Here is a 25362-nt window from a genome sequence, read left to right as displayed (position 1 = left end):
AGTACGGGGTTAGATACAGAGTAAAGCTCCCTCTACACCGTCCTCATCAAACACTCCCAGGACAGGTACAGCACGGGGTTAGATACAGAGTAAAGCTCCAGCTACACTGTCCCCATCAAACACCCCCAGGACAGGTACAGCACAGGGTTAGATACAGAGTAAAGCTCCAGCTACACTGTCCCCATCAAACACTCCCAGGACAGGTACAGCACAGGGTTAGATACAGAGTAAAGCCCCCTCTACACCATCCCCATCCAACACTCCCAGGACAGGTACAGCACGGGGTTAGATACAGAGTAAGGCTCCCTCAGTTCTACTTGTTGAGGGTATCATTGGGTGATGCTGAGTCTGACTTTCCAGACCGTTGCTCTCCTATTGTATAATAATTACACCAGATGTGTTCTGTGATTTTTCGCAGGTAAATGTGCGTGAGGGGATGACAGTGAACGACAGCTTAGACAAAGCACTGAAAGTCCGAGGACTGTCCCAGAAATGCTGTGCGGTCTACAGATTCATTGATGGGTGAGATCTTCACAGCACTGTTTCTGTCTGAGGGGTTTGGTGTGAAGCCAGTGACTGGGGAGTATACACAGACAGATGAGTGTTCACAGAGAGCTGTACAAAGGGCTCCGTGTGGAAGTACAGCGCTACTTAGAGCAGAAAGGTACGCAGAGCCTGTGCACAGGGGCCAGCATGAGCTCATGGGTAAGCAGAACGCCAGTGCTAACTCTGCGAGACAGTGGGGCAGCGCAGCATGTGTTATACAGAGGAATAGTGCAGTGTGGGGCGTGTGTTATATAGAGATACAACGCAGTGTGCCGTGTGTGTTATACAGAGAGACAGTGCAGTGTGAACTGTGTGTGATACAGAGAGACAGCGCAGTGTGAACTGTGTGTTAGACAGAGAGGGAGCATTGTATATTATGCAGAGTGCAGTGTGAGGTGTGTGTTATTCAGAGACAGCACAATGCGTAGTGTGTGTTATACAGTGAGCACAGTGTGAGATTTGTTATGTGGAGGGACAGGGCAGTGTGAGGATTTTGTTATATATTGAGACAGCGCAGTGTGAGGCATGTGTTATACAGGGAGATCAAAGTGTGAGGCGGGTGTTATACGGGGAGAGCGCAGTGTGAGGCGGGTGTTATACAGGGAGAACGCAGTGTGAGGCGTGTGTTATACGGGGAGAGTGCAGTGTGAGGCGGGTGTTATACGGGGAGAGTGCAGTGTGAGGCGGGTGTTATACAGGGAGAGCGCAGTGTGAGGCATGGGTTATACAGGGAGAGCGCAGTGTGAGGCGTGTGTTATACGGGGAGAGTGCAGTGTGAGGCGTGTGTTATACGGGGAGAGCGCAGTGTGAGGCGTGTGTTATACAGGGAAAGCGCAGTGTGAGGCGTGTGTTATACAGGGAGATCACAGTGTGAGGCGGGTGTTATACGGGGAGAGCGCAGTGTGAGGCGTGTGTTATACAGGGAAAGCGCAGTGTGAGGCGTGTGTTATACAGGGAAATCACAGTGTGAGGCGGGTGTTATAGGGGAGAGCGCAGTGTGAGGCATGGGTTATACAGGGAAAGCGCAGTGTGAGGCGTGTGTTATACAGGGAGAGCGCAGTGTGAGGCATGGGTTATACAGGGAAAGCGCAGTGTGAGGCGTGTGTTATACAGGGAGAGCGCAGTGTGCGGCGTGTGTTATACAGGGAGAGCGCAGTGTGGGGTGTGTGTTATACAGGGAGAGCGCAGTATGAGATGTGTGTTATACGGGGAGAGCGCAGTGTGAGGCGTGTGTAATACGGGGAGAGCGCATTGTGAGGCGTGTGTTATACGGGGAGAGCGCAGTGTGAGGCGTGTGTAATAGGGGGAGAGCGCTTTGTGAGGCGTGTGTTATACAGGGAGAGCGCAGTGTGAGGCGTGTGTTATACGGGGAGAGCGCAGTTTGAGGCTTGTGTTCTATAGAGAGACATCGCAGTGTGAGGCTTGTGTTATACAGAGAGCGCAGTGTGAGGCTTGTGTTCTACAGAGAGACAGCGCTGTGTGAGGCTTGTGTTATACAGAGAGACAGCGCAGTGTGAGGCTTGTGTTATACAGAGAGACAGCGCAGTGTGAGGCTTTTGTTATACAGATAGCGCAGTGTGAGGCTTGTGTTCTACAGAAAGACGGCGCAGTGTGAGGCTTGTGTTATACAGGGAGCATGCAGTGTGAGGCATGTGTTCGACAGGGAGAGCGCAGTGTGAGGCATGTGTTCGGCAGGGAGAGCGCAGTGTGAGGCATGTGTTCTGCAGGGAGAGCGCAGTGTGAGGCGTGTGTTCTACAGGGAGAGCGCAGTGTGAGGCGTGTGTTAATCAGGGAGAGCGCAGTGTGAGGCGTGTGTTAATCAGGGAGAGCGCAGTGTGAGGCGTGTGTTATACGGGGAGAGCGCAGTGTGAGGCGTGTGTTATATGGGGAGAGCGCAGTGTGAGGCGGGTGTTATACAGGGAGAACGCAGTGTGAGGCGTGTGTTATACGGGGAGAGTGCAGTGTGAGGCGGGTGTTATACGGGGAGAGTGCAGTGTGAGGCGGGTGTTATACAGGGAGAGCGCAGTGTGAGGCATGGGTTATACAGGGAGAGCGCAGTGTGAGGCGTGTGTTATACGGGGAGAGTGCAGTGTGAGGCGTGTGTTATACGGGGAGAGCGCAGTGTGAGGCGTGTGTTATACAGGGAAAGCGCAGTGTGAGGCGTGTGTTATACAGGGAGATCACAGTGTGAGGCGGGTGTTATACGGGGAGAGCGCAGTGTGAGGCGTGTGTTATACAGGGAAAGCGCAGTGTGAGGCGTGTGTTATACAGGGAAATCACAGTGTGAGGCGGGTGTTATAGGGGAGAGCGCAGTGTGAGGCATGGGTTATACAGGGAAAGCGCAGTGTGAGGCGTGTGTTATACAGGGAGAGCGCAGTGTGAGGCATGGGTTATACAGGGAAAGCGCAGTGTGAGGCGTGTGTTATACAGGGAGAGCGCAGTGTGCGGCGTGTGTTATACAGGGAGAGCGCAGTGTGGGGTGTGTGTTATACAGGGAGAGCGCAGTATGAGATGTGTGTTATACGGGGAGAGCGCAGTGTGAGGCGTGTGTAATACGGGGAGAGCGCATTGTGAGGAGTGTGTTATACGGGGAGAGCGCAGTGTGAGACGTGTGTAATAGGGGGAGAGCGCAGTGTGAGGAGTGTGTTATACAGGGAGAGGACAGTGTGAGGCGTGTGTTATACGGGGAGAGCGCAGTTTGAGGCTTGTGTTCTATAGAGAGACATCGCAGTGTGAGGCTTGTGTTATACAGAGAGCGCAGTGTGAGGCTTGTGTTCTACAGAGTGACAGCGCTGTGTGAGGCTTGTGTTATACAGAGAGACAGCGCAGTGTGAGGCTTGTGTTCCACAGAGTGACAGCGCAGTGTGAGGCTTGTGTTATACAGAGAGCGCAGTGTGAGGCTTGTGTTCTACGGAAAGACGGCGCAGTGTGAGGCTTGTGTTATACAGGGAGCATGCAGTGTGAGGCATGTGCTCGACAGGGAGAGCGCAGTGTGAGGCGTGTGTTCTACAGGGAGAGCGCAGTGTGAGGCGTGTGTTCTACAGGGAGAGCGCAGTGTGAGGCGTGTGTTCTACAGGGAGAGCGCAGTGTGAGGCGTGTGTTAATCAGGGAGAGCGCAGTGTGAGGCGTGTGTTAATCAGGGAGAGCGCAGTGTGAGGCGTGTGTTATACGGGGAGAGCGCAGTGTGAGGCGTGTGTTATATGGGGAGAGCGCAGTGTGAGGTGTGTGTTATAAGGGGAGAGCGCAGTGTGAGGCGTGTGTTATATAGGGAGAGCGCAGTGTGAGACATGTGTTATATAGGGAGAGCGCAGTGTGAGGTGTTTGTTATATGGGGAGAGCGCAGTGTGAGGCATGGGTTATACAGGGAAAGCGCAGTGTGAGGCATGTGTTATACAGTGAGATCGCAGTGTGAGATGTGTGTTATATGGGGAGAACGCAGTGTGAGGCGTGTGTTATACGGGGAGAGCGCAGTGTGAGGTGTGTGTTATACAGGGAGATCACAGTGTGAGACGTGTGTTATACGGGTAGAGTGCAGTGTGAGGCGTGTGTTATACGAAGAGAGCGCAGTTTGAGGCTTGTGTTCTATAGAGTGACAGCGCAGTGTGAGGCTTGTGTTCTACAGAGAGAGAGTGCAGTGTGAGGCTTGTGTTATACAGAGACACAGCGCAGTGTGAGGCTTGTGTTCTACGGAGAGACAGCGCAGTTGTGAGGCTTGTGTTATACAGGGAGCACAATGTGAGGCTTGTGTTATACAAAGAGCGCAGTGTGAGGCTTGTGTTCTACAGAAAGACAGTGCAGGGTGAGGCTTGTGTTATACAGGGAGAGCGCAGTGTGAGGCATGTGTTCAACAGGGAGAGCGCAGTGTGAGGCATGTGTTCTACAGGGAGAGCGCAGTGTGAGGCGTGTGTTATATGGGGAGAGCGCATTGTGAGGCATGTGTTATACAGGGAAAGCGCAGTGTGAGGCATGTGTTATACAGTGAGATCGCAGTGTGAGATGTGTGTTATATGGGGAAAGCGCAGTGTGGGGCGTGTGTTATACGGGGAGAGCGCAGTGTGAGGCGTGTGTTCTACAGGGAGATCACAGTGTGAGACGAGTGTTATATGGGGAGAGCGCAGTGTGAGGCATGTGTTATACAGGGAGAGCACAATGTGAGGGGCGTGTATTATACAGGGAGAGCGCAGTGTGAGGCATGTGTTATACAGGGAGAGCGCAGTGTGAGGCGTGTGTTATACAGGGAGAGCGCAGTGTGAGGCGTGTGTTATACAGGGAGAGCGCAGTGTGAGGCGTGTGTTATCCAGGGAGAGCGCAGTGTGAGGCGTGTGTTATCCAGGGAGAGCGCAGTGTGAGGCGTGTGTTATACAGAGAGAGTGCAGTGTGAGTCATGTATTATACAGGGAGAGCGGCATATGAGGCGTGTGTAATACGGGGAGAGCACAGTGTGAGGCGTGTGTAGTATGGGGAAAGCGCAGTGTGAGACGTGTGTTATACGGGGAGAGCGCAGTGTGAGGCGTGTGTTATAAGGGGAGAGCGCAGTGTGAGGCGTGTGTTATAAGGGGAGAGCGCAGTGTGAGGCGTGTGTTATACGGGGAGAGCGCAGTGTGAGGCGTGTGTAATACGGGGAGAGCGCAGTGTGAGGCGTGTGTAATACGGGGAGAGCGCAGTGTGAGGCGTGTGTTATACGGGGAGAGCGCAGTGTGAGGCGTGTGTAATACGGGGAGAGCGCAGTGTGAGGCGTGTGTTATACGGGGAGAGCGCAGTATGAGGCGTGTGTTCTACAGGGAGAGCGCAGTGTGAGGCGTGTGTTATACGGGGAGAGCGCAGAGTGAGGCGTGTGTAACACGGGTAGAGCGCAGTGTGAGGCGTGTGTTATACGGGGAGAGCGCAGAGTGAGGCGTGTGTAACACGGGTAGAGCGCAGTGTGAGGCGTGTGTTATACGGTTAGAGCGCAGTGTGAGGCGTGTGTTCTACAGGGAGAGTGGCATATGAGGCGTGTGTTATACGGGGAGAGCGCAGTATGAGGCGTGTGTAATACGGGGAGAGCACAGTGTGAGGCGTGTGTTATATGAAGAGCGCAGTTTGAGGCTTGTGTTCTATAGAGAGACAGTGCAGTGTGAAGCTTGTGTTCTACAGTGAGATAGCGCAGTGTGAAGCTTGTGTTCTATAGAGAGACAGCGCAGTATGAAGCTTGTGTTCTACAGAGAGACAATGCCGTGTGAGGCTTGTGTTATACAGAGACACAGAGCAGTGTGAGGCTTGTATTCTACAGAGAGACGGCGCAGTTGTGAGGCTTGTGTTAAACAGGGAGCGCAGTGTGAGGCTTGTGTTATACAGGGAGCGCGCAGTGTGAGGCCTGTGTTATACAGGGAGAGCGCAGTGTGAGGCGTGTGTTATACAGGGAGAGCGCCGTGTGAGTCGTGTATTATACAGGTAGAGCGGCATATGCGGCGTGTGTTACACGGGGAGAGCACAGTGTGAGGCGTGTGTTATACGGAAAGACTGCATTGTGAGGCATGTGTAACACGGGCAGAGCGCAGTGTGAGGCGTGGGTTATACGGGCAGAGCGCAGTGTGAGGCGTGTGTAATACGGGGAGAGCGCAGTGTGAGGCGTGTGTTATACGGGGAGAGCGCAGTATGAGGCGTGTGTTCTACAGGGAGATCACAGTGTGAGACGAGTGTTATACGGGGAGAGCGCAGTGTGAGGCATGTGTTATACAGGGAGAGCACAATGTGAGGGGCGTGTATTATACAGGGAGAGCGCAGTGTGAGGCATGTGTTATACAGGGAGAGCGGCATATGAGGCATGTGTTATACAGGGAGAGCGCAGTGTGAGGCGTGTGTTATACAGCGAGAGCGCAGTGTGAGGCGTGTGTTATACAGGGAGAGCGCAGTGTGAGGCGTGTGTTATCCAGGGAGAGCGCAGTGTGAAGCGTGTGTTATCCAGGGAGAGCGCAGTGTGAGGTGTGTGTTATACAGAGAGAGTGCAGTGTGAGTCATGTATTATACAGGGAGAGCGGCATATGAGGCGTGTGTAATACGGGGAGAGCACAGTGTGAGGCGTGTGTAGTACGGGGAGAGCGCAGTGTGAGACGTGTGTTATACGGGGAGAGTGCAGTGTGAGGCGTGTGTTATACGGGGAGAGCGCAGTGTGAGGCGTGTGTTATAAGGGGAGAGCGCAGTGTGAGGCGTGTGTAATACGGGGAGAGCGCAGTGTGAGGCGTGTGTAATACGGGGAGAGCGCAGTGTGAGGCGTGTGTTATACGGGGAGAGCGCAGTGTGAGGCGTGTGTAATACGGGGAGAGCGCAGTGTGAGGCGTGTGTTATACGGGGAGAGCGCAGTATGAGGCGTGTGTTCTACAGGGAGAGCGCAGTGTGAGGCGTGTGTTATACGGGGAGAGCGCAGAGTGAGGCGTGTGTAACACGGGTAGAGCGCAGTGTGAGGCATGTGTTATACGGGGAGAGCGCAGTATGAGGCGTGTGTAATACGGGGAGAGCACAGTGTGAGGCGTGTGTTATATGAAGAGCGCAGTTTGAGGCTTGTGTTCTATAGAGAGACAGCGCAGTGTGAGGCTTGTGTTCTACAGAGAGAGAGTGCAGTGTGAGGCTTGTGTTATACAGAGACACAGCGCAGTGTGAGGCTTGTATTCTACAGAGAGACAGCGCAGTTGTGAGGCTTGTGTTATACAGGGAACGCGGTGTGAGGCTTGTGTTCAACAGGGAGAGCGCAGTGTGAGGCATGTGTTCAACAGGGAGAGCGCAGTGTGAGGCGTGTGTTAATCAGGGAGAGCGCAGTGTGAGGCGTGTGTTATATGGGGAGAGCGCAGTGTGAGGCGTGTGTTATATGGGGAGAGCGCAGTGTGAGGCGTGTGTTATACAGGGAGAGCGGCATATGAGGCGTGTGTTATCCGGGGAGAGTGCAGTGTGAGGCGTGTGTTATACAGGGAGAGTGCAGTGTGAGGCGTGTGTTATACGGGGAGAGCGCAGTGTGATTCGTGTATTATACAGGGAGAGCGGCCTATGAGGCGTGTGTTATACAGGGAGAGTGCAGTGTGAGGCGTGTGTTATACAGGGAGAGTGCAGTGTGAGGCGTGTGTTATCCAGGGAGAGCGCAGTGTGATTCGTGTATTATCCAGGGAGAGCGCAGTGTGATTCGTGTATTATACAGGGAGAGCGGTCCATGAGGCGTGTGTTATACAGGGAGAGCGCAGTGTGAGGTGTGTGTTATCCAGGGAGAGCGCAGTGTGATTCGTGTATTATACAGGGAGAGGGGCATATGAGGCGTGTGTTATACAGGGAGAGCACAGTGTGAGGCGTGTGTTATACGGGGAGAGTGCATTGTGAGGCGTGTGTAATACGGGGAGAGCGCAGTGTGAGGCGTGGGTTATACGGGGAGAGTGCATTGTGAGGCGTGTGTAATACGGGGAGAGTGCATTGTGAGGCGTGTGTAATATGGGGAGAGCGCAGTGTGAGGCGTCGGTTATATGGGGAGAGCGCAGTGTGAGGCTTGTGTAATACGGGGAGAGCGCAGTGTGAGGCGTGTGTTATCCAGGGAGAGCGCAGTGTGAGGAGTGTGTTATCCGGGGAGAGCGCAGTGTGAGGCGTGTGTTATACAGGGAGAGCGCAGTGTGAGGCGTGTGTTATACAGGGAGAGCGCAGTGTGAGGTGTGTGTTATACGGGGAGAGCGCAGTGTGAGGGGGCATGTGTTATACAGGGAGATCACAGTGTGAGACGAGTGTTATACGGGGAGAACGCAGTGTGAGGAGTGTGTTATATAGGGAGAGCACAATGTGAGTGGGTGTGTGTTATACAGGGAGAGCGCAGTGTGAGGCGTGTGTTACACAGGGAGACCGGCATATGAGGTGTGTGTTATACGGGGAGAGTGCATTGTGAGGCGTGTGTTATACGGGGAGAGCGCAATGTGAGGCGTGTGTAATATGGGGAGAGCGCAGTGTTAGGCGTGTGTTATATGGGGAGAGCGCAATGTGAGGTGTCTGTAATACGGGGAGAGCGCAGTGTGAGGCGTGTGTTATACGAAGAGAGCGCAGTTTGAGGCTTGTGTTCTATAGAGAGACAGCGCAGTGTGAAGCTTGTGTTCTACAGAGAGACAGTGCAGTGTGAGGCGTGTGTTATACGGGGAAAGCGCAGTGCGAGGAGTGTGTTATACAGGGAGAGCACAATGTGAGGCGTGTGTTATACAGGGAGAGCGCAGTGTGAGGTGTGGGTTATACATGGAGAGCACAATGTGAGACGTGTGTTATATGGGGAGAGCGCAGTGTGAGGCGTGGGTTATACAGGGAGAGCACAATGTGGGGCGTGTGTTATACAGGGAGAGCGCAGTGTGAGGCGTGTGTTATACGGGGAAAGCGCAGTATGAGGAGTGTGTTATACAGGGAGAGCACAATGTGAGGCCTGTGTTATACAGGGAGAGTGCAGTGTGAGGCGTGGGTTATACGGGGAAAGCGCAGTGTGAGGCATGTGTTATACAGGGAGAGCACAATGTGAGGCGTGTGTTATAGAGGCAGACCGCAGTGTGAGGCGTGTGTTATCCAGGGAGAGCGCAGTGTGAGTCGTGTATTATACAGGGAGAGTGGCATATGAGGCGTGTGTTATGCGGGGAGAGCACAGTGTGAGGTGTGTGTTATACAGGGAGAGCGCAGTGTGAGACGTGTGTTATACAGGAAGAGTGCAGTGTGAGACGTGTGTTATACAGGAAGAGTGCAGTGTGAGGCGTGTGTTATACAGGGAGAGCGCAGTGTGAGGCGTGTGTTATACAGGGAGAGTGCAGTGTGAGACCTGTGTTATACAGGGAGAGTGCAGTGTGAGGCGTGTGTTATACAGGGAGAGCGCAGTGTGAGGCGTGTGTTATACAGGGAGATCACAGTGTGAGGCATGTGTTATACGGGGAGAGCGCAGTGTGAGGCGTGTGTTATACAGGGAGAGCGCAGTGTGAGGCGTGTGTTATACAGGGAGATTGCAGTGTGAGGCGTGTGTTATACAGGTAGAGCGCAGTGTGAGGCGTGGGTTATACAGGGAGAGTGCAGTGTGAGGCGTGTGTTATACAGGGAGAGCTCTGTGTGAGGCGTGGGTTATACAGGGAGCGTGCAGTGTGAGGCGGGTGTTATACAGCGAGGGTGCAGTGTGAGGCGTGTGTTATGCAGGGAGAGCACAGTGTGAGGCGTGTGTAGTACGGGGAGAGCGCAGTGTGAGGCGTGTGTTATAAGGGGAGAGCGCAGTGTGAGGCGTGTGTTATACGGGGAGAGCGCAATGTGAGGCGTGTGTAGTACGGGGAGAGCGCAGTGTGAGGCGTGTGTTCTACAGGGAGATCACAGTGTGAGACGAGTGTTATACGGGGAGAGCGCAGTGTGAGGCGTGTGTAATACGGGGAGAGCGCAATGTGAGGCGTGTGTAGTACGGGGAGAGTGCAGTGTGAGGCATGTGTTATACAGGGAGAGCGCAGTGTGAGGCGTGTGTTATACGGGGAGAGCGCAGTGTGAGGCGTGTGTAATATGGGGAGAGCGCAGTGTGAGGCGTGTGTAATATGGGGAGAGCGCAGTGTGAGGCGTGTGTAATATGGGGAGAGCGCAGTTTGAGGCGTGTGTAATATGGGGAGAGCGCAGTGTAAGGCGTGTGTTATACGAAGAGAGCGCAGTTTGAGGCTTGTGTTCTATAGAGAGACAGCGCAGTGTGAAGCTTGTGTTCTACAGAGAGACATTGCATTGTGAGACTTGTGTTATACAGAGACACAGCGCAGTGTGAGGCTTGTATTCTACAGAGAGACAGCGCAGTGTGAGGCTTGTGTTATACAGAGACACAGCGCAGTGAGAGGCTTGTATTCTACAGAGAGACAGCGCAGTTGTGAGGCTTGTGTTATACAGGGGGTGCAGTGTGAGGCTTGTGTTATACAGGGAGATCACAGTGTGAGACGTGTGTTATATGGGGAGAGCGCACTGTGAGTTGTGTGTTATACAGGGAGAGCACAGTGTAAAGCGTGTGTAATACGGGGAGTGCGCAGTGTGAGACATGTGTTATACGGGGAGAGCGCAATGTGAGGCGTGTGTTATACGGGGAAAGCGCAGTGTGAGGCGTGTGTTATACAGGGAGAGCGCAGTGTGAGGCGTGTGTTATACAGGGAGAGCGCAGTGTGAGGCGTGTGTTATACGGGGAGAGCGCAGTGTGAGGCGTGTGTAATACGGGGAGAGCGCAGTGTGAGGTGTGTGTTATACGGGGAGAGCGCATAGTGAGGCGTGTGTTATACGGGGAGAGCGCAGTGTGAGGCGTGTGTTATACGGGGAGAGCGCAGTGTGAGGCGTGTGTAATACGGGGAGAGCGCAGTGTGAGGTGTGTGTTATAAGGGGAGAGCGCAGTGTGAGGCGTGTGTTATACGGGGAGAGCGCATAGTGAGGCGTGTGTTATACGGGGAGAGCGCAGTGTGAGGCGTGTGTTATACGGGGAGAGCGCAGTGTGAAGCGTGTGTAATACGGGGAGAGTGCAGTGTGAGGCGTGTGTTATACAGGGAGAGCGCAGTGAGGCGTGGGTTATACGGGGAGAGCGCAGTGTGAGGGAAAGAGTAGGGCCCATAAGGGGCCAAGGGGGCAATCTATGGGTGGGGCCAAAGGACATCACTAGAGTGTTGAATGAATACTTCACGTCCATCTTCACCCAAGAGAATGAGGATGAAGTTATCGAACTCGAGGAGAGAGACTGAGATTCTTAAGCAAATTGATATAGCGATTGACAAGGCATTGGAGGTGTTGACAGAATTAAAAGTGGACAGATCTTCAGGTCTGGTTGATTTGTGTCCCAGACTGCTGAGGGAGGCAAGGTAGGAGATCACAGGGGCTCTGACCCAAATTTTTAATACCTCTCTGCCCATGGGGGAGGTGCCAGAGAACTGGAGAACAGCTAATGTGGTTCCGCTATTTAGGAAGGGTTGTAGAGATAAGCCAGGGGACTACAGGCCAGTGAGTCTCATGTCAGTGTAGGGAAACTATTGGAGAAATTTCTGAAGGAGAGTATCTATTTCCACTTGGAGAGGCAACGTTTGATCAGGGATAGTCAGCATGGCTTTGTCAGAGGGAGGTCATGCCTAACAAACTTGATTGAATATTTTGAGGAGGTGACCAGGTGTGTAGATGAGGGTAGTGCAGGTGATGTCGTTTATATGGATTTCAGCAAAGCCTTTGATAAGGTCCCACATGGGAGACTTATAAAGAAGGCAAATGCACATGGGATACAGGGTAATTTGATAAGGTGGATTCAAAATTGGCTTAGTTGTAGGAGGCAGGGGGTGACAAGGATGCTTTAGTGATTGGAAGCCAGTGTCCAGTGGCGTACCTCAGGGATCTGTGCTCGGTCCCCTATTATTTGTCATTTATATAAACGACATAGATGACTATGTGGGGGGTAGGATTAGTAAGTTTGCGGATGACACAAAGATTGGCCGGGTGGTTAACAGTGAGGTTGAGTGTCTTGGGCCACAGGAAGATATAGACAGGATGGTCAAATGGGCAGCTACTCGGCAGATGGAATTTAACCCTGAAAAGTGTGAGGTGATATACTTTGGAAGGAGTAATTTGACAAGGAAGTATTCTATGAATGGCATGACACTAGACGTTCTGAGGAACAAAGGGACCTTGGCGTGTGTGTCCACAGATCTCTGAAGGCGGAGGGGCATGAGTTGTTTTATATAATGAGGCATGTGTTATACAGAGAGAGAGTGCAGTGTGAGGTGTCTGTTATACAGAGACAGCGCAGTGTGAGGCGTGTGTTATGCAGAGCGCAGTGTGAGGTGTGTGTTATACAGAGCGCAGTGTGAGGTGTGTGTTATACAGAGCGCAGTGTGAGGTGTGTGTTATACAGAGCGCAGTGTGAGGTGTGTGTTATACAGAGCGCAGTGTGAGGTGTGTGTTATACAGAGCGCAGTGTGAGGAGTGTGTTATACAGAGCGCAGTGCGAGGTGTGTGTTATAAAGAGCGCAGTGCGAGGTGTGTGTTATACAGAGCGCAGTGCGAGGTGTGTGTTATACAGAGCGCAGTGTGAGGTGTGTGTTATACAGTGACAGCGCAATGAGGCATGTGTTATATAGAGATACGGCACTGTGTGAGCTGTGTGTTGTACAGAGAGACTGAATTATGAGTTGTTTTATATAATGAGGCATGTGTTATACAGAGAGAGAGTGCAGTGTGAGGTGTCTGTTATACAGAGACAGCGCAGTGTGAGGCGTGTGTTATGCAGAGATACAGTGCAGTGTGAGGTGTGTGTTATGCAGAGATACAGTGCAGTGTGAGGTGTGTGTTACATAGAGATGGTGCAGTGTATGGTGTGTTGTACAAAGAAACTACAGTGTGAGGTGTGTAGTGACACAGTGCAGTGTGCCACGTGTATTATACAGAGGGACAGCACAATGTGCTGCGTGTGTTATACTGAGACAGCACAGTGTGAGGTGTGTGTTATACAGAGACAGCACAGTGTGAGGTGTGTGTTATACAGAGACAGCGCAGTGTGAGGCGTGTGTTATATAGAGATACGGCACAGTGTGCCATGTGTGTTATACAGAGGGATGGCGCAGTGTGCCCTGTGTGTTGTGCAGAGGGACGGTGTGGAGTGCCATGTGTGTTATACAGAGAGACAGCGCAGTATAAGGTGTGTGTTGTACAGAGAGACAGCACAGTGTGAACTGTGTGTAATACAGAGAGACAGCGTCGTGTCAGAAGTGTGTTATACAGAGCGCAGTGTGAGGCGTGTGTTATACAGAGAGCACAGTGTAAGGCGTGTGTTATACAGAGAGACAGCGCAGTGGGAGGTGCGTGTTATATGGAGAGACAGCGCAGTGGGAGGTGCGTGTTATATGGAGAGACAGCGCAGTGGGAGGTGCGTGTTATATGGAGAGACAGCGCAGTGGAAGGTGCGTGTTATATGGAGAGACAGCGCAGTGGGAGGTGCGTGTTATATGGAGAGACAGCGCAGTGGGAGGTGCGTGTTATATGGAGAGAGCGCAGTGGGAGGTGCGTGTTATATGGAGAGAGCGCAGTGGGAGGTGCGTGTTATATGGAGAGACAGCGCAGTGGGAGGTGCGTGTTATATGGAGAGACAGCGCAGTGGGAGGTGCGTGTTATATGGAGAGACAGCGCAGTGGGAGGTGCGTGTTATATGGAGAGACAGCGCAGTGGGAGGTGCGTGTTATACGGAGAGACAGCGCAGTGGGAGATGCGTGTTATATGGAGAGACAGCGCAGTGTGAGATGCGTGTTATACGGAGAGACAGCGCAGTGTGAGATGCATGTTATACGGAGAGACAGCGCAGTGTGAAATGCGTGTTATACGGAGAGACAGCGAAGTATGAGATGCGTGTTATACGGAGAGACAGCACGGTGGGAAGTGCATGTTATATGGAGAGACAGCGCAGTGGGAGGTGCATGTTATATGGAGAGACAGCGCAGTGGGAGGTGCGTGTTATACGGAGAGACAGCGCAGTGTGAGGTGCGTGTTATACGGAGAGACAGCGCAGTGTGAGATTCGTGTTATACGGAGAGACAGCGCAGTGTGAAATGCGTGTTATACGGAGAGACAGTGCAGTGTGAGATGCGTGTTATACGGAGAAACAGCATGGTGTGAGATGCGTGTTTTACGGAGAGACAGCGCAGTGTAAGATGCGTGTTATACGGAGAGACAGCACGGTGGGAAGTGCGTGTTATATGGAGAGACAGCGCAGTGGGAGGTGCGTGTTATATGGAGAGACAGCGCAGTGGGAGGTGCGTGTTATACGGAGAGACAGCGCAGTGTGCGATGCGTGTTATACGGAGAGACAGCGCAGTGTGAGATGCGTGTTATACGGAGAGACAGCGCAGTGGGAGGTGCATGTTATATGGAGAGACAGTGCAGTGGGAGGTGCATGTTATATGGAGAGACAGCGCAGTGGGAGGTGCGTGTTATACGGAGAGACAGCGCAGTGGGAGGTGCGTGTTATACGGAGAGACAGCGCAGTGGGAGGTGCGTGTTATACGGAGAGACAGCGCAGTGGGAGGTGCGTGTTATACGGAGAGACAGCGCAGTGGGAGGTGCGTGTTATACGGAGAGACGGCGCAGTGGGAGGTGCGTGTTATACGGAGAGACAGCGCAGTGGGAGGTGCGTGTTATACGGAGAGACAGCGCAGTGGGAGGTGCGTGTTATACGGAGAGACAGCGCAGTGGGAGGTGCGTGTTATACGGAGAGACAGCGCAGTGGGAGGTGCGTGTTATACGGAGAGACAGCGCAGTGGGAGGTGCGTGTTATACGGAGAGACAGCGCAGTGGGAGGTGCGTGTTATACGGAGAGACAGCGCAGCGGGAGGTATATGAATCACAATGGAGTCTGTGCTATCTGTGCGTTCTCCTTGTCACTGCTGACATCTGTGTATCTTTTCCCTCCCTCCAGCCACAAGAAGTTGACGGACTGGGCGACAGATATCACACCCCTGGTGGGTGAAGAGCTGATGGTCGAGGTGCTCGATGAAGTCCCCTTGTCTATGCACAACTTTGTAAGTCCTGAGCTGTAGTTCATCCGATTCATCCGCAGTTCATTATCGAGCATTAATCATCCAGTTAATCGATGGCGAAGCTACTGTCCTTACCCAGCATGGGCGTGCAGGTCACCCCCAGCCCCATATTTTGATTCAGGGCACGAGGGGTGAGGACAAGAATGAAGGAATGTGGAGGACAGGTGCTCGGAGTGAGCTGCATTTTTCCATCCCGTTCGCTGACTTGGACGTTGCAAAGCGCCTCACAGCCAGTGAAGTTTGTTTGAAGAGTGCACACTGCTATAATGTAGGCAATGTAGTACACAGCAAGATCCCACAATCCGCAAGGTGATAATGACCCAAATCACCTGTTTTTTTTTAATGGTGTTGATTGACGGGTAAATAATGGCACCAGACAATCTCCCACCTGCGCCGCCCCCTCCCCCACTCTTCTTCTAAAAGTGACTTTGTATTTTTGATGTCCACATGACAGGGCAGACAGGATCCCTCCAACAGCGCGGCGCTCCCTCAGCACTGACCCTCTGACAGTGCGGCGCTCCCTCAGCGCTTACCCTCCGACAGTGCGGCGCTGCCTCAGCGCTGACCCTCTGACAGTGCGGCGCCCCCTCAGCGCTGACCCTCCGACAGTGCGGCTCTCCCTCAGCACTGACCCTCCGACAGTGCGGCGCTCCCTCAGCGCTGACCCTCCGACAGTGCGGCGCTCCCTCAGCGCTGACCCTCTGACAGTGCGGCGCTCCCTCAGCGCTGACCCTCTGACAGTGCGGTTCTCCCTCAGCCCTGACCCTCCGACAGTGCGGCACTCCCTCAGCACTGATCCTCCAACAGTGCGGCGCTCCCTTAGCACTGACCCTCCGACAGTGCGGCGCTCCCTCAGTACTGATCCTCCGACAGTGCGGCGCTCCCTCAGCACTGACCTTCCGACAGCGTGGCGCTCCCTCAGCACTGACCCTCCGACAGTGCGGTGCTCCCTCAGCACTGACCCTCCGTCAGTGCGGCGCTCCCTTAGTACTGATCCTCTGACAGCCTGGAGCTCCTTCAGTACTGATCCTCTGACATGCAGCAAGTGTGTGTATATAGTGCATCTTTATGTATAGCGTGTGTGTTGTGTATGTGTGTGTATGGTGCGCGTGTAAATTTGCTGTACACACGTGCACAATATATATAGTTTATGTGTGTACATAGTGCATTTGTGTATATATAGTGCCTGCATTTGTAAATAGGCAAGGGAATCAAAAGTTATCGGGAGTAGATGGGTATGTGGAGTTCGAAACACAAACAGATCAGCCATGGTCTTATTAAATTGAGATCAGGCACAAGGGGCCAAGTGGCTTATTTTTCCTAATTTGTGTGTTTGTATGTATAGTGTGTACGTGCGTATATACAGCATATATGTGTACATACAGTGCGTCTTGTATACATATAGTGCATCTGGTGTGTATATGTATATACATTACAATTGTGTGTCTTTATTCTGTGCATGTGTGATATGTCGTGTATATATAGAGTGCATGTGTGTGTGTAGTGCGCATGTGTATGTAGCATGCATGTATATATAGTGCGTGTGTATATAGTGTGCATGCATGTAAATATACCGCGCATATGTGCATATATACTGTGTATATGAAGTGTGTGCAAATATGGATGTAGTGTGGATATGATCCATGTGTATATAGTGCATTTGTGTGTATATAGTGCATTGGTGTGTATACGGTGTGTGTATAAGGTGTGCGTACATGGTGTATAAGGTGTGCATATACGGTGTATATGATGTGCGTATACGGTGTATATGATGTGTGTATATGGTGTGTGTGTATACAGTGTCTATATGGTGTGTGCGTCTACAGTGTCTATATGGTGTGTGCGTATACAGTGTGTATATGGTGTGTGTGTATACAGTGTCTATATGGTGTGTGCGTATACAGTGTCTATATGGTGTGTGCGTATACAGTGTGTAGGTGGTGTGTGCGTATACAGTGTGTATATGATGTGTGCGTATACAGTGTGTATATGGTGTGTGCGTATACAGTGTGTATATGGTGTATAGGTTGTGCGTATATGGTATATATGATGTGTGTGTATACAGTGTGTATATGGTGCGTGCGTATACAGTGTGTATACGGTGCGTGCGTATACAGTGTGTATACGGTGCGTGCGTATACAGTGTGTATACGGTGCGTGCGTATACAGTGTGTATACGGTGCGTGCGTATACAGTGTGTATACGGTGCGTGCGTATACAGTGTGTATACGGTGCGTGCGTATACAGTGTGTATACGGTGCGTGCGTATACAGTGTGTATACGGTGCGTGCGTATACAGTGTGTATACGGTGCGTGTGTATACAGTGTGTATACGGTGCGTGCGTATACAGTGTGTATACGGTGCGTGCGTATACAGTGTGTATATGGTGCGTGCGTATACTGTGTGTATATGGTGCGTGCGTATACTGTGTGTGTACGGTGCGTGCGTACACGGTGTGTGTACGGTGCGTGCCCGTATGCGGTGTGTGTACGGTGCGTGCCCGTATGCGGTGTGTGTACGGTGCGTGCCCGTACACGGTGTGTGTACGGTGTGTGCGCCCGTACGCAGTGTGTGCGCCCGTACGCAGTGTGTGCGCCCGTACGCAGTGTGTGCGCCCGTATGCAGTGTGTGCGCCCGTACGCAGTGTGTGCGCCCGTACGCAGTGTGTGCGCGGTGTGTGCGCCCGTACGCAGTGTGTGCGCGGTGTGTGCGCCCGTACGCAGAGTGTGCGCGGTGTGTGCGCCCGTACGCAGTGTGTGCGCCCGTACGCAGTGTGTGCGCGGTGTGTGCGCCCGTACGCAGAGTGTGCGCGGTGTGTGCGCCCGTACGCAGAGTGTGCGCGGTGTGTGCGCCCGTACGCAGAGTGTGCGCGGTGTGTGCGCCCGTACGCAGAGTGTGCGCGGTGTGTGCGCCCGTACGCAGAGTGTGCGCGGTGTGTGCGCCCGTACGCAGTGTGTGCGCCCGTACGCAGTGTGTGCGCGGTGTGTGTGCCCGTACGCAGTGTGTGCGCGGTGTGTGCGCCCGTACGCAGAGTGTGCACGGTGTTTGCGCCCGTACGCAGTGTGTGCGCCCGTACGCAGTGTGTGCGCCCGTACGCAGTGTGTGCGCCCGTACGCAGTGTGTGCGCGGTGTGTGCGCCCGTACGCAGTGTGTGCGCGGTGTGTGCGCCCGTACGCAGTGTGTGCGCGGTGTGTGCGCCCGTACGCAGTGTGTGCGCGGTGTGTGCGCCCGTACGCAGTGTGTGCGCGGTGTGTGCGCCCGTACGCAGTGTGTGCGCGGTGTGTGCGCCCGTACGCAGTGAGTGCGCGGTGTGTGCGCCAGTCTGCAGTGTGTGCGCCCGTCTGCAGTGTGTGCGCCCGTCTGCAGTGTGTGCGCCCGTCTGCAGTGTGTGCACGGTGGGTGCGCCCGTCTGCAGTGTGTGCACGGTGTGTGCGCCCGTCTGCAGTGTGTGCACGGTGTGTGCGCCCGTCTGCAGTGTGTGCACGGTGAGTGCGCCCGTCTGCAGTGTGTGCACGGTGTGTGCGCCCGTCTGCAGTGTGTGCACGGTGTGTGCGCCCGTCTGCAGTGTGTGCACGGTGTGTGCGCCCGTCTGCAGTGTGTGCACGGTGTGTGCGCCCGTCTGCAGTGTGTGCACGGTGTGTGCGCCCGTCTGCAGTGTGTGCACGGTGTGTGCGCCCGTCTGCAGTGTGTGCACGGTGTGTGCGCCCGTCTGCAGTGTGTGCACGGTGTGTGCGCCCGTCTGCAGTGTGTGCACGGTGTGTGCGCCCGTCTGCAGTGTGTGCACGGTGTGTGCGCCCGTCTGCAGTGTGTGCACGGTGTGTGCGCCCGTCTGCAGTGTGTGCACGGCGTGTGCGCCCGTCTGCAGTGTGTGCACGGCGTGTGCGCCCGTCTGCAGTGTGTGCACGGCGTGTGCGCCCGTCTGCAGTGTGTGCACGGCGTGTGCGCCCGTCTGCAGTGTGTGCACGGTGTGTGCGCCCGTCTGCAGTGTGTGCACGGTGTGTGCGCGTATACAGTGTGTATACGGTGTTTATGCTGTGGGTGTACGGTGTATCTGATGTGTGTGCGTGTACGGTGTATCTGGTGTGTGTGCGTGTACGGTGTATCTGGTGTGTGCGCAGGTACGGTGTATCTGATGTGTGTGCGTGTACGGTGTAAGTGTGGGTGTAGTCTGTCTGTAGTGTGCACATGCCTGTTTGCAGTGTGCATGTGCCTGTATGTGGTGTGTATATATAGTGGGCGTGCGTCTAGGTGTACAGTATAGTGCGTATGTTTGTGTGTGTATATAGTGTGAGTACACTCTGTCCACACTGCTGATTTGCAGTGTGACATGAGGTATCAGGGACGGGTGCGGGTGCCAGTTTGATCCAGTCCAGACCAGTGCTGGTGCCATTTTGATCCGGTCCAGACCAGTGCTGGTGCCATTTTGATCCGGTCCAGACCAGTGCTGGTGCCAGTTTGATCCGGTCCAGACCAGTGCTGGTGCCAGTTTGATCCGGTCCAGACCAGTGCTGGTGCCACTTTGATCTGGCCCAGCCCGGAGTGGTAGTGGGTCCGGTGGGACCCATCCCAGACCAATGCAGTAACCCGCTGCTGGTTATTTGCGTTCTTCAGGTACGGAAGACGTTCTTCAGCCTGGCTTTCTGCGACTTCTGCCTCAAGTTTTTGTTCCACGGCTTCCGCTGTCAGACCTGCGGGCACAAGTTCCACGAACACTGCAGCAGTAAAGTACCGACGGTGTGCCTGGACCTGGGCAAATAGTGAGTACAGAGGGATGGACAGTGGGGAGAGGGGGGGAAAAGAGGGAGGGTGCGGGGGGTGGGGGGAGAGGGAGGGTGTGGGGCGAGAGGGATGGCAGAGAGAGGGTGCGGGGGGTGAGGCGGGGAGAGAGAGAGGGTGTGGGGGGGAGAGATGGGGTGATGGGGGAGGGGAATGAGTGGGGGGCTTCGGGGGAGTGGAGTGAGCATGGGGAGTGATCAGACGGGGAGGGGAGTGATTACTGGAGCAGGGATCAAGTGGAGGGGAGGGATTGGGGGAGGGATGTGACAACAGGGGGAGGGATCGAGTGGAAGGGGAGTGAGTATGGGAGGGATCAGAGGGGGAGGGGAGTAAGTACGGGGGAGTGAGAACGAGGGGGGGATTGGAGGGGGAGGGGAGTGAGCACAGAAGGGGGGATCGGATGGGGAGGGGGAGGGACCGGAGGGGGAGGGGAGTGAGTACGGGGGAGGGACCGGAGGGGGACGGGAGTGAGTACGGCGGGAGGGACCGGAAGGGGTGGGGAGTGAGCACCGAGGGAGGGATTGGAGGGGGAGGGGGAGGGACCGGAGGGGTGGGGAGTGAGTACGGGGGGAGGGACCAGAGGGGGTGGGGGGTGAGCACAGTGGGAGGGATCGGAGGGGGAGGGGAGTGAAAACGGAGGGAGGGGTCGGTGGGGGAAGGGAGTGAGCAAGAAGGGAGGAACCGGAGGGGTAGGGGAAAGAGGACAAAGGGAGGGGTCAGTGGGGAGTCAGCGCAGAGGGAGGGAGCTGTGATATGTGGGAGAGTGAGTATAGAGGGAGGGAGCGGTGATATGTGGGAGAGTGAGTACAGAGGGAGGGAGCGGTGATATGTGGGAGAGTGAGTACAGAGGGAGGGAGCGGTGATATGTGGGAGAGTGAGTATAGAGGGAGGGAGCGGTGATATGTGGGAGAGTGAGTACAGAGGGAGGGAGCGGTGATATGTGGGAGAGTGAGTATAGAGGGAGGGAGCTGTGATATGTGGGAGAGTGAGTATAGAGGGAGGGAGCGGTGATATGTGGGAGAGTGAGTATAGAGGGAGGGAGCGGTGATATGTGGGAGAGTGAGTATAGAGGGAGGGAGCGGTGATATGTGGGAGAGTGAGTATAGAGGGAGGGAGCGGTGATATGTGGGAGAGTGAGTATAGAGGGAGGGAGCGGTGATATGTGGGAGAGTGAGTGCAGAGGGAGGGAGCGGTGATATGTGGGAGAGTGAGTGCAGAGGGAGGGAGTGGTGATATGTGGGAGAGTGAGTGCAGAGGGAGGGAGCGGTGATATGTGGGAGAGTGAGCGCAGAGGGAGGGAGCGGTGATATGTGGGAGAGTGAGTATAGAGGGAGGGAGCGGTGATATGTGGGAGAGTGAGTATAGAGGGAGGGAGCGGTGATATGTGGGAGAGTGAGTATAGAGGGAGGGAGCGGTGATATGTGGGAGAGTGAGTATAGAGGGAGGGAGCGGTGATATGTGGGAGAGTGAGTATAGAGGGAGGGAGCTGTGATATGTGGGAGAGTGAGCATAGAGGGAGGGAGCGGTGATATGTGGGAGAGTGAGTATAGAGGGAGGGAGCTGTGATATGTGGGAGAGTGAGTATAGAGGGAGGGAGCTGTGATATGTGGGAGAGTGAGTATAGAGGGAGGGAGCTGTGATATGTGGGAGAGTGAGTATAGAGGGAGGGAGCGGTGATATGTGGGAGAGTGAGTATAGAGGGAGGGAGCGGTGATATGTGGGAGAGTGAGTATAGAGGGAGGGAGCGGTGATATGTGGGAGAGTGAGTACAGAGGGAGGGAGCGGTGATATGTGGGAGAGTGAGTACAGAGGGAGGGAGCGGTGATATGTGGGAGAGTGAGTATAGAGGGAGGGAGCGGTGATATGTGGGAGAGTGAGTACAGAGGGAGGGAGCGGTGATATGTGGGAGAGTGAGTACAGAGGGAGGGAGCGGTGATATGTGGGAGAGTGAGTACAGAGGGAGGGAGCGGTGATATGTGGGAGAGTGAGTACAGAGGGAGGGAGCGGTGATATGTGGGAGAGTGAGTCTAGAGTGAGGGAGCGGTGATATGTGGGAGAGTGAGTATAGAGGGAGGGAGCGGTGATATGTGGGAGAGTGAGTATAGAGGGAGGGAGCGGTGATATGTGGGAGAGTGAGTATAGAGGGAGGGAGCGGTGATATGTGGGAGAGTGAGTATAGAGGGAGGGAGCGGTGATATGTGGGAGAGTGAGTACAGAGGGAGGGAGCTGTGATATGTGGGAGAGTGAGTATAGAGGGAGGGAGAGGTGATATGTGGGAGAGTGAGTACAGAGGGAGGGAGCGGTGATATGTGGGAGAGTGAGTATAGAGGGAGGGAGCGGTGATATGTGGGAGAGTGAGTACAGAGGGAGGGAGCTGTGATATGTGGGAGAGTGAGTATAGAGGGAGGGAGAGGTGATATGTGGGAGAGTGAGTACAGAGGGAGGGAGCGGTGATATGTGGGAGAGTGAGTACAGAGGGAGGGAGCGGTGATATGTGGGAGAGTGAGTATAGAGGGAGGGAGCGGTGATATGTGGGAGAGTGAGTATAGAGGGAGGGAGCGGTGATATGTGGGAGAGTGAGTGCAGAGGGAGGGAGCGGTGATATGTGGGAGAGTGAGTATAGAGGGAGGGAGCGGTGATATGTGGGAGAGTGAGTACAGAGGGAGGGAGCTGTGATATGTGGGAGAGTGAGTGCAGAGGGAGGGAGCGGTGATATGTGGGAGAGTGAGTACAGAGGGAGGGAGCGGTGATATGTGGGAGAGTGAGCATAGAGGGAGGGAGCGGTGATATGTGGGAGAGTGAGTGCAGAGGGAGGGAGCGGTGATATGTGGGAGAGTGAGTATAGAGGGAGGGAGCTGTGATATGTGGGAGAGTGAGTATAGAGGGAGGGAGCGGTGATATGTGGGAGAGTGAGTTCAGAGGGAGGGAGCGGTGATATGTGGGAGAGTGAGTACAGAGGGAGGGAGCGGTGATATGTGGGAGAGTGAGTATAGAGGGAGGGAGCGGTGATATGTGGGAGAGTGAGTATAGAGGGAGGGAGCGGTGATATGTGGGAGAGTGAGTATAGAGGGAGGGAGCGGTGATATGTGGGAGAGTGAGTTCAGAGGGAGGGAGCGGTGATATGTGGGAGAGTGAGTATAGAGGGAGGGAGCGGTGATATGTGGGAGAGTGAGTATAGAGGGAGGGAGCGGTGATATGTGGGAGAGTGAGTACAGAGGGAGGGAGCGGTGATATGTGGGAGAGTGAGTACAGAGGGAGGGAGCGGTGATATGTGGGAGAGTGAGTACAGAGGGAGGGAGCGGTGATATGTGGGAGAGTGAGTGCAGAGGGAGGGAGCGGTGATATGTGGGAGAGTGAGCATAGAGGGAGGGAGCGGTGATATGTGGGAGAGTGAGTATAGAGGGAGGGAGCGGTGATATGTGGGAGAGTGAGTATAGAGGGAGGGAGCTGTGATATGTGGGAGAGTGAGTATAGAGGGAGGGAGCGGTGATATGTGGGAGAGTGAGTATAGAGGGAGGGAGCGGTGATATGTGGGAGAGTGAGTATAGAGGGAGGGAGCGGTGATATGTGGGAGAGTGAGTATAGAGGGAGGGAGCTGTGATATGTGGGAGAGTGAGTACAGAGGGAGGGAGCGGTGATATGTGGGAGAGTGAGTACAGAGGGAGGGAGCGGTGATATGTGGGAGAGTGAGTATAGAGGGAGGGAGCGGTGATATGTGGGAGAGTGAGTACAGAGGGAGGGAGCGGTGATATGTGGGAGAGTGAGTACAGAGGGAGGGAGCGGTGATATGTGGGAGAGTGAGTATAGAGGGAGGGAGAGGTGATATGTGGGAGAGTGAGTGCAGAGGGAGGGAGCGGTGATATGTGGGAGAGTGAGTATAGAGGGAGGGAGCGGTGATATGTGGGAGAGTGAGTGCAGAGGGAGGGAGCGGTGATATGTGGGAGAGTGAGTACAGAGGGAGGGAGTGGTGATATGTGGGAGAGTGAGTACAGAGGGAGGGAGCGGTGATATGTGGGAGAGTGAGTGCAGAGGGAGGGAGCGGTGATATGTGGGAGAGTGAGCATAGAGGGAGGGAGCGGTGATATGTGGGAGAGTGAGTATAGAGGGAGGGAGCTGTGATATGTGGGAGAGTGAGTATAGAGGGAGGGAGCTGTGATATGTGGGAGAGTGAGTATAGAGGGAGGGAGCGGTGATATGTGGGAGAGTGAGTACAGAGTGAGGGAGCGGTGATATGTGGGAGAGTGAGTATAGAGGGAGGGAGCGGTGATATGTGGGAGAGTGAGTATAGAGGGAGGGAGCGGTGATATGTGGGAGAGTGAGTACAGAGGGAGGGAGCGGTGATATGTGGGAGAGTGAGTATAGAGGGAGGGAGCGGTGATATGTGGGAGAGTGAGTACAGAGGGAGGGAGCGGTGATATGTGGGAGAGTGAGTATAGAGGGAGGGAGCGGTGATATGTGGGAGAGTGAGTATAGAGGGAGGGGGCGGTGATATGTGGGAGAGTGAGTACAGAGGGAAGGAGCGGTGATATGTGGGAGAGTGAGTACAGAGGGAGGGAGCGGTGATATGTGGGAGAGTGAGTATAGAGGGAGGGAGCGGTGATATGTGGGAGAGTGAGTACAGAGGGAGGGAGCGGTGATATGTGGGAGAGTGAGTATAGAGGGAGGGAGCGGTGATATGTGGGAGAGTGAGTATAGAGGGAGGGAGCGGTGATATGTGGGAGAGTGAGTACAGAGGGAGGGAGCGGTGATATGTGGGAGAGTGAGTATAGAGGGAGGGAGCGGTGATATGTGGGAGAGTGAGTACAGAGGGAGGGAGCGGTGATATGTGGGAGAGTGAGTACAGAGGGAGGGAGCGGTGATATGTGGGAGAGTGAGTATAGAGGGAGGGAGCGGTGATATGTGGGAGAGTGAGTATAGAGGGAGGGAGCGGTGATATGTGGGAGAGTGAGTATAGAGGGAGGGAGCTGTGATATGTGGGAGAGTGAGTGCAGAGGGAGGGAGCGGTGATATGTGGGTGAGTGAGTACAGAGGGAGGGAGCGGTGATATGTGGGAGAGTGAGCGTAGAGGGAGGGAGCTGTGATATGTGGGAGAGTGAGTATAGAGGGAGGGAGCGGTGATATGTGGGAGAGTGAGTACAGAGGGAGGGAGCGGTGATATGTGGGAGAGTGAGTATAGAGGGAGGGAGCGGTGATATGTGGGAGAGTGAGTATAGAGGGAGGGGGCGGTGATATGTGGGAGAGTGAGTATAGAGGGAGGGAGCGGTGATATGTGGGAGAGTGAGTATAGAGGGAGGGAGCGGTGATATGTGGGAGAGTGAGTACAGAGGGAGGGAGTGGTGATATGTGGGAGAGTGAGTATAGAGGGAGGGAGCGGTGATCGGTGGGAGAGTGAGCATAGAGGGAGGGAGCTGTGATATGTGGGAGAGTGAGTGCAGAGGGAGGGAGCGGTGATATGTGGGAGTGTGAGACTAGAGGGAGGGAGCGGTGATATGTGGGAGAGTGAGT

The 25362-nt window shown here is 54.3% G+C and overlaps 1 protein-coding gene across 2 annotated transcripts in view; it reads left to right on the top strand.

The window, feature by feature from the left end:
- Window positions 1–25362, top strand: part of LOC121274182 (serine/threonine-protein kinase A-Raf-like) — a 263820-nt gene that overhangs the window by 75704 nt on the left and 162754 nt on the right. For both annotated transcript variants that reach the window (XM_041181384.1, XM_041181383.1), the window contains exons 3-5: window positions 419–522; window positions 14960–15062; window positions 19693–19838. In XM_041181384.1, the coding sequence (XP_041037318.1) occupies window positions 419–522; window positions 14960–15062; window positions 19693–19838 (353 nt within the window). The remainder of the gene's footprint in view (window positions 1–418; window positions 523–14959; window positions 15063–19692; window positions 19839–25362) is intronic.

The sequence above is a fragment of the Carcharodon carcharias genome (genome assembly GCF_017639515.1).
Source record: "Carcharodon carcharias isolate sCarCar2 chromosome 35 unlocalized genomic scaffold, sCarCar2.pri SUPER_35_unloc_1, whole genome shotgun sequence".
Lineage (NCBI taxonomy): Eukaryota > Metazoa > Chordata > Chondrichthyes > Lamniformes > Lamnidae > Carcharodon > Carcharodon carcharias.
The sequence above is the reverse complement of the archived record's forward strand: the minus strand, read 5'-3'. Positions and strand labels throughout refer to the sequence as shown.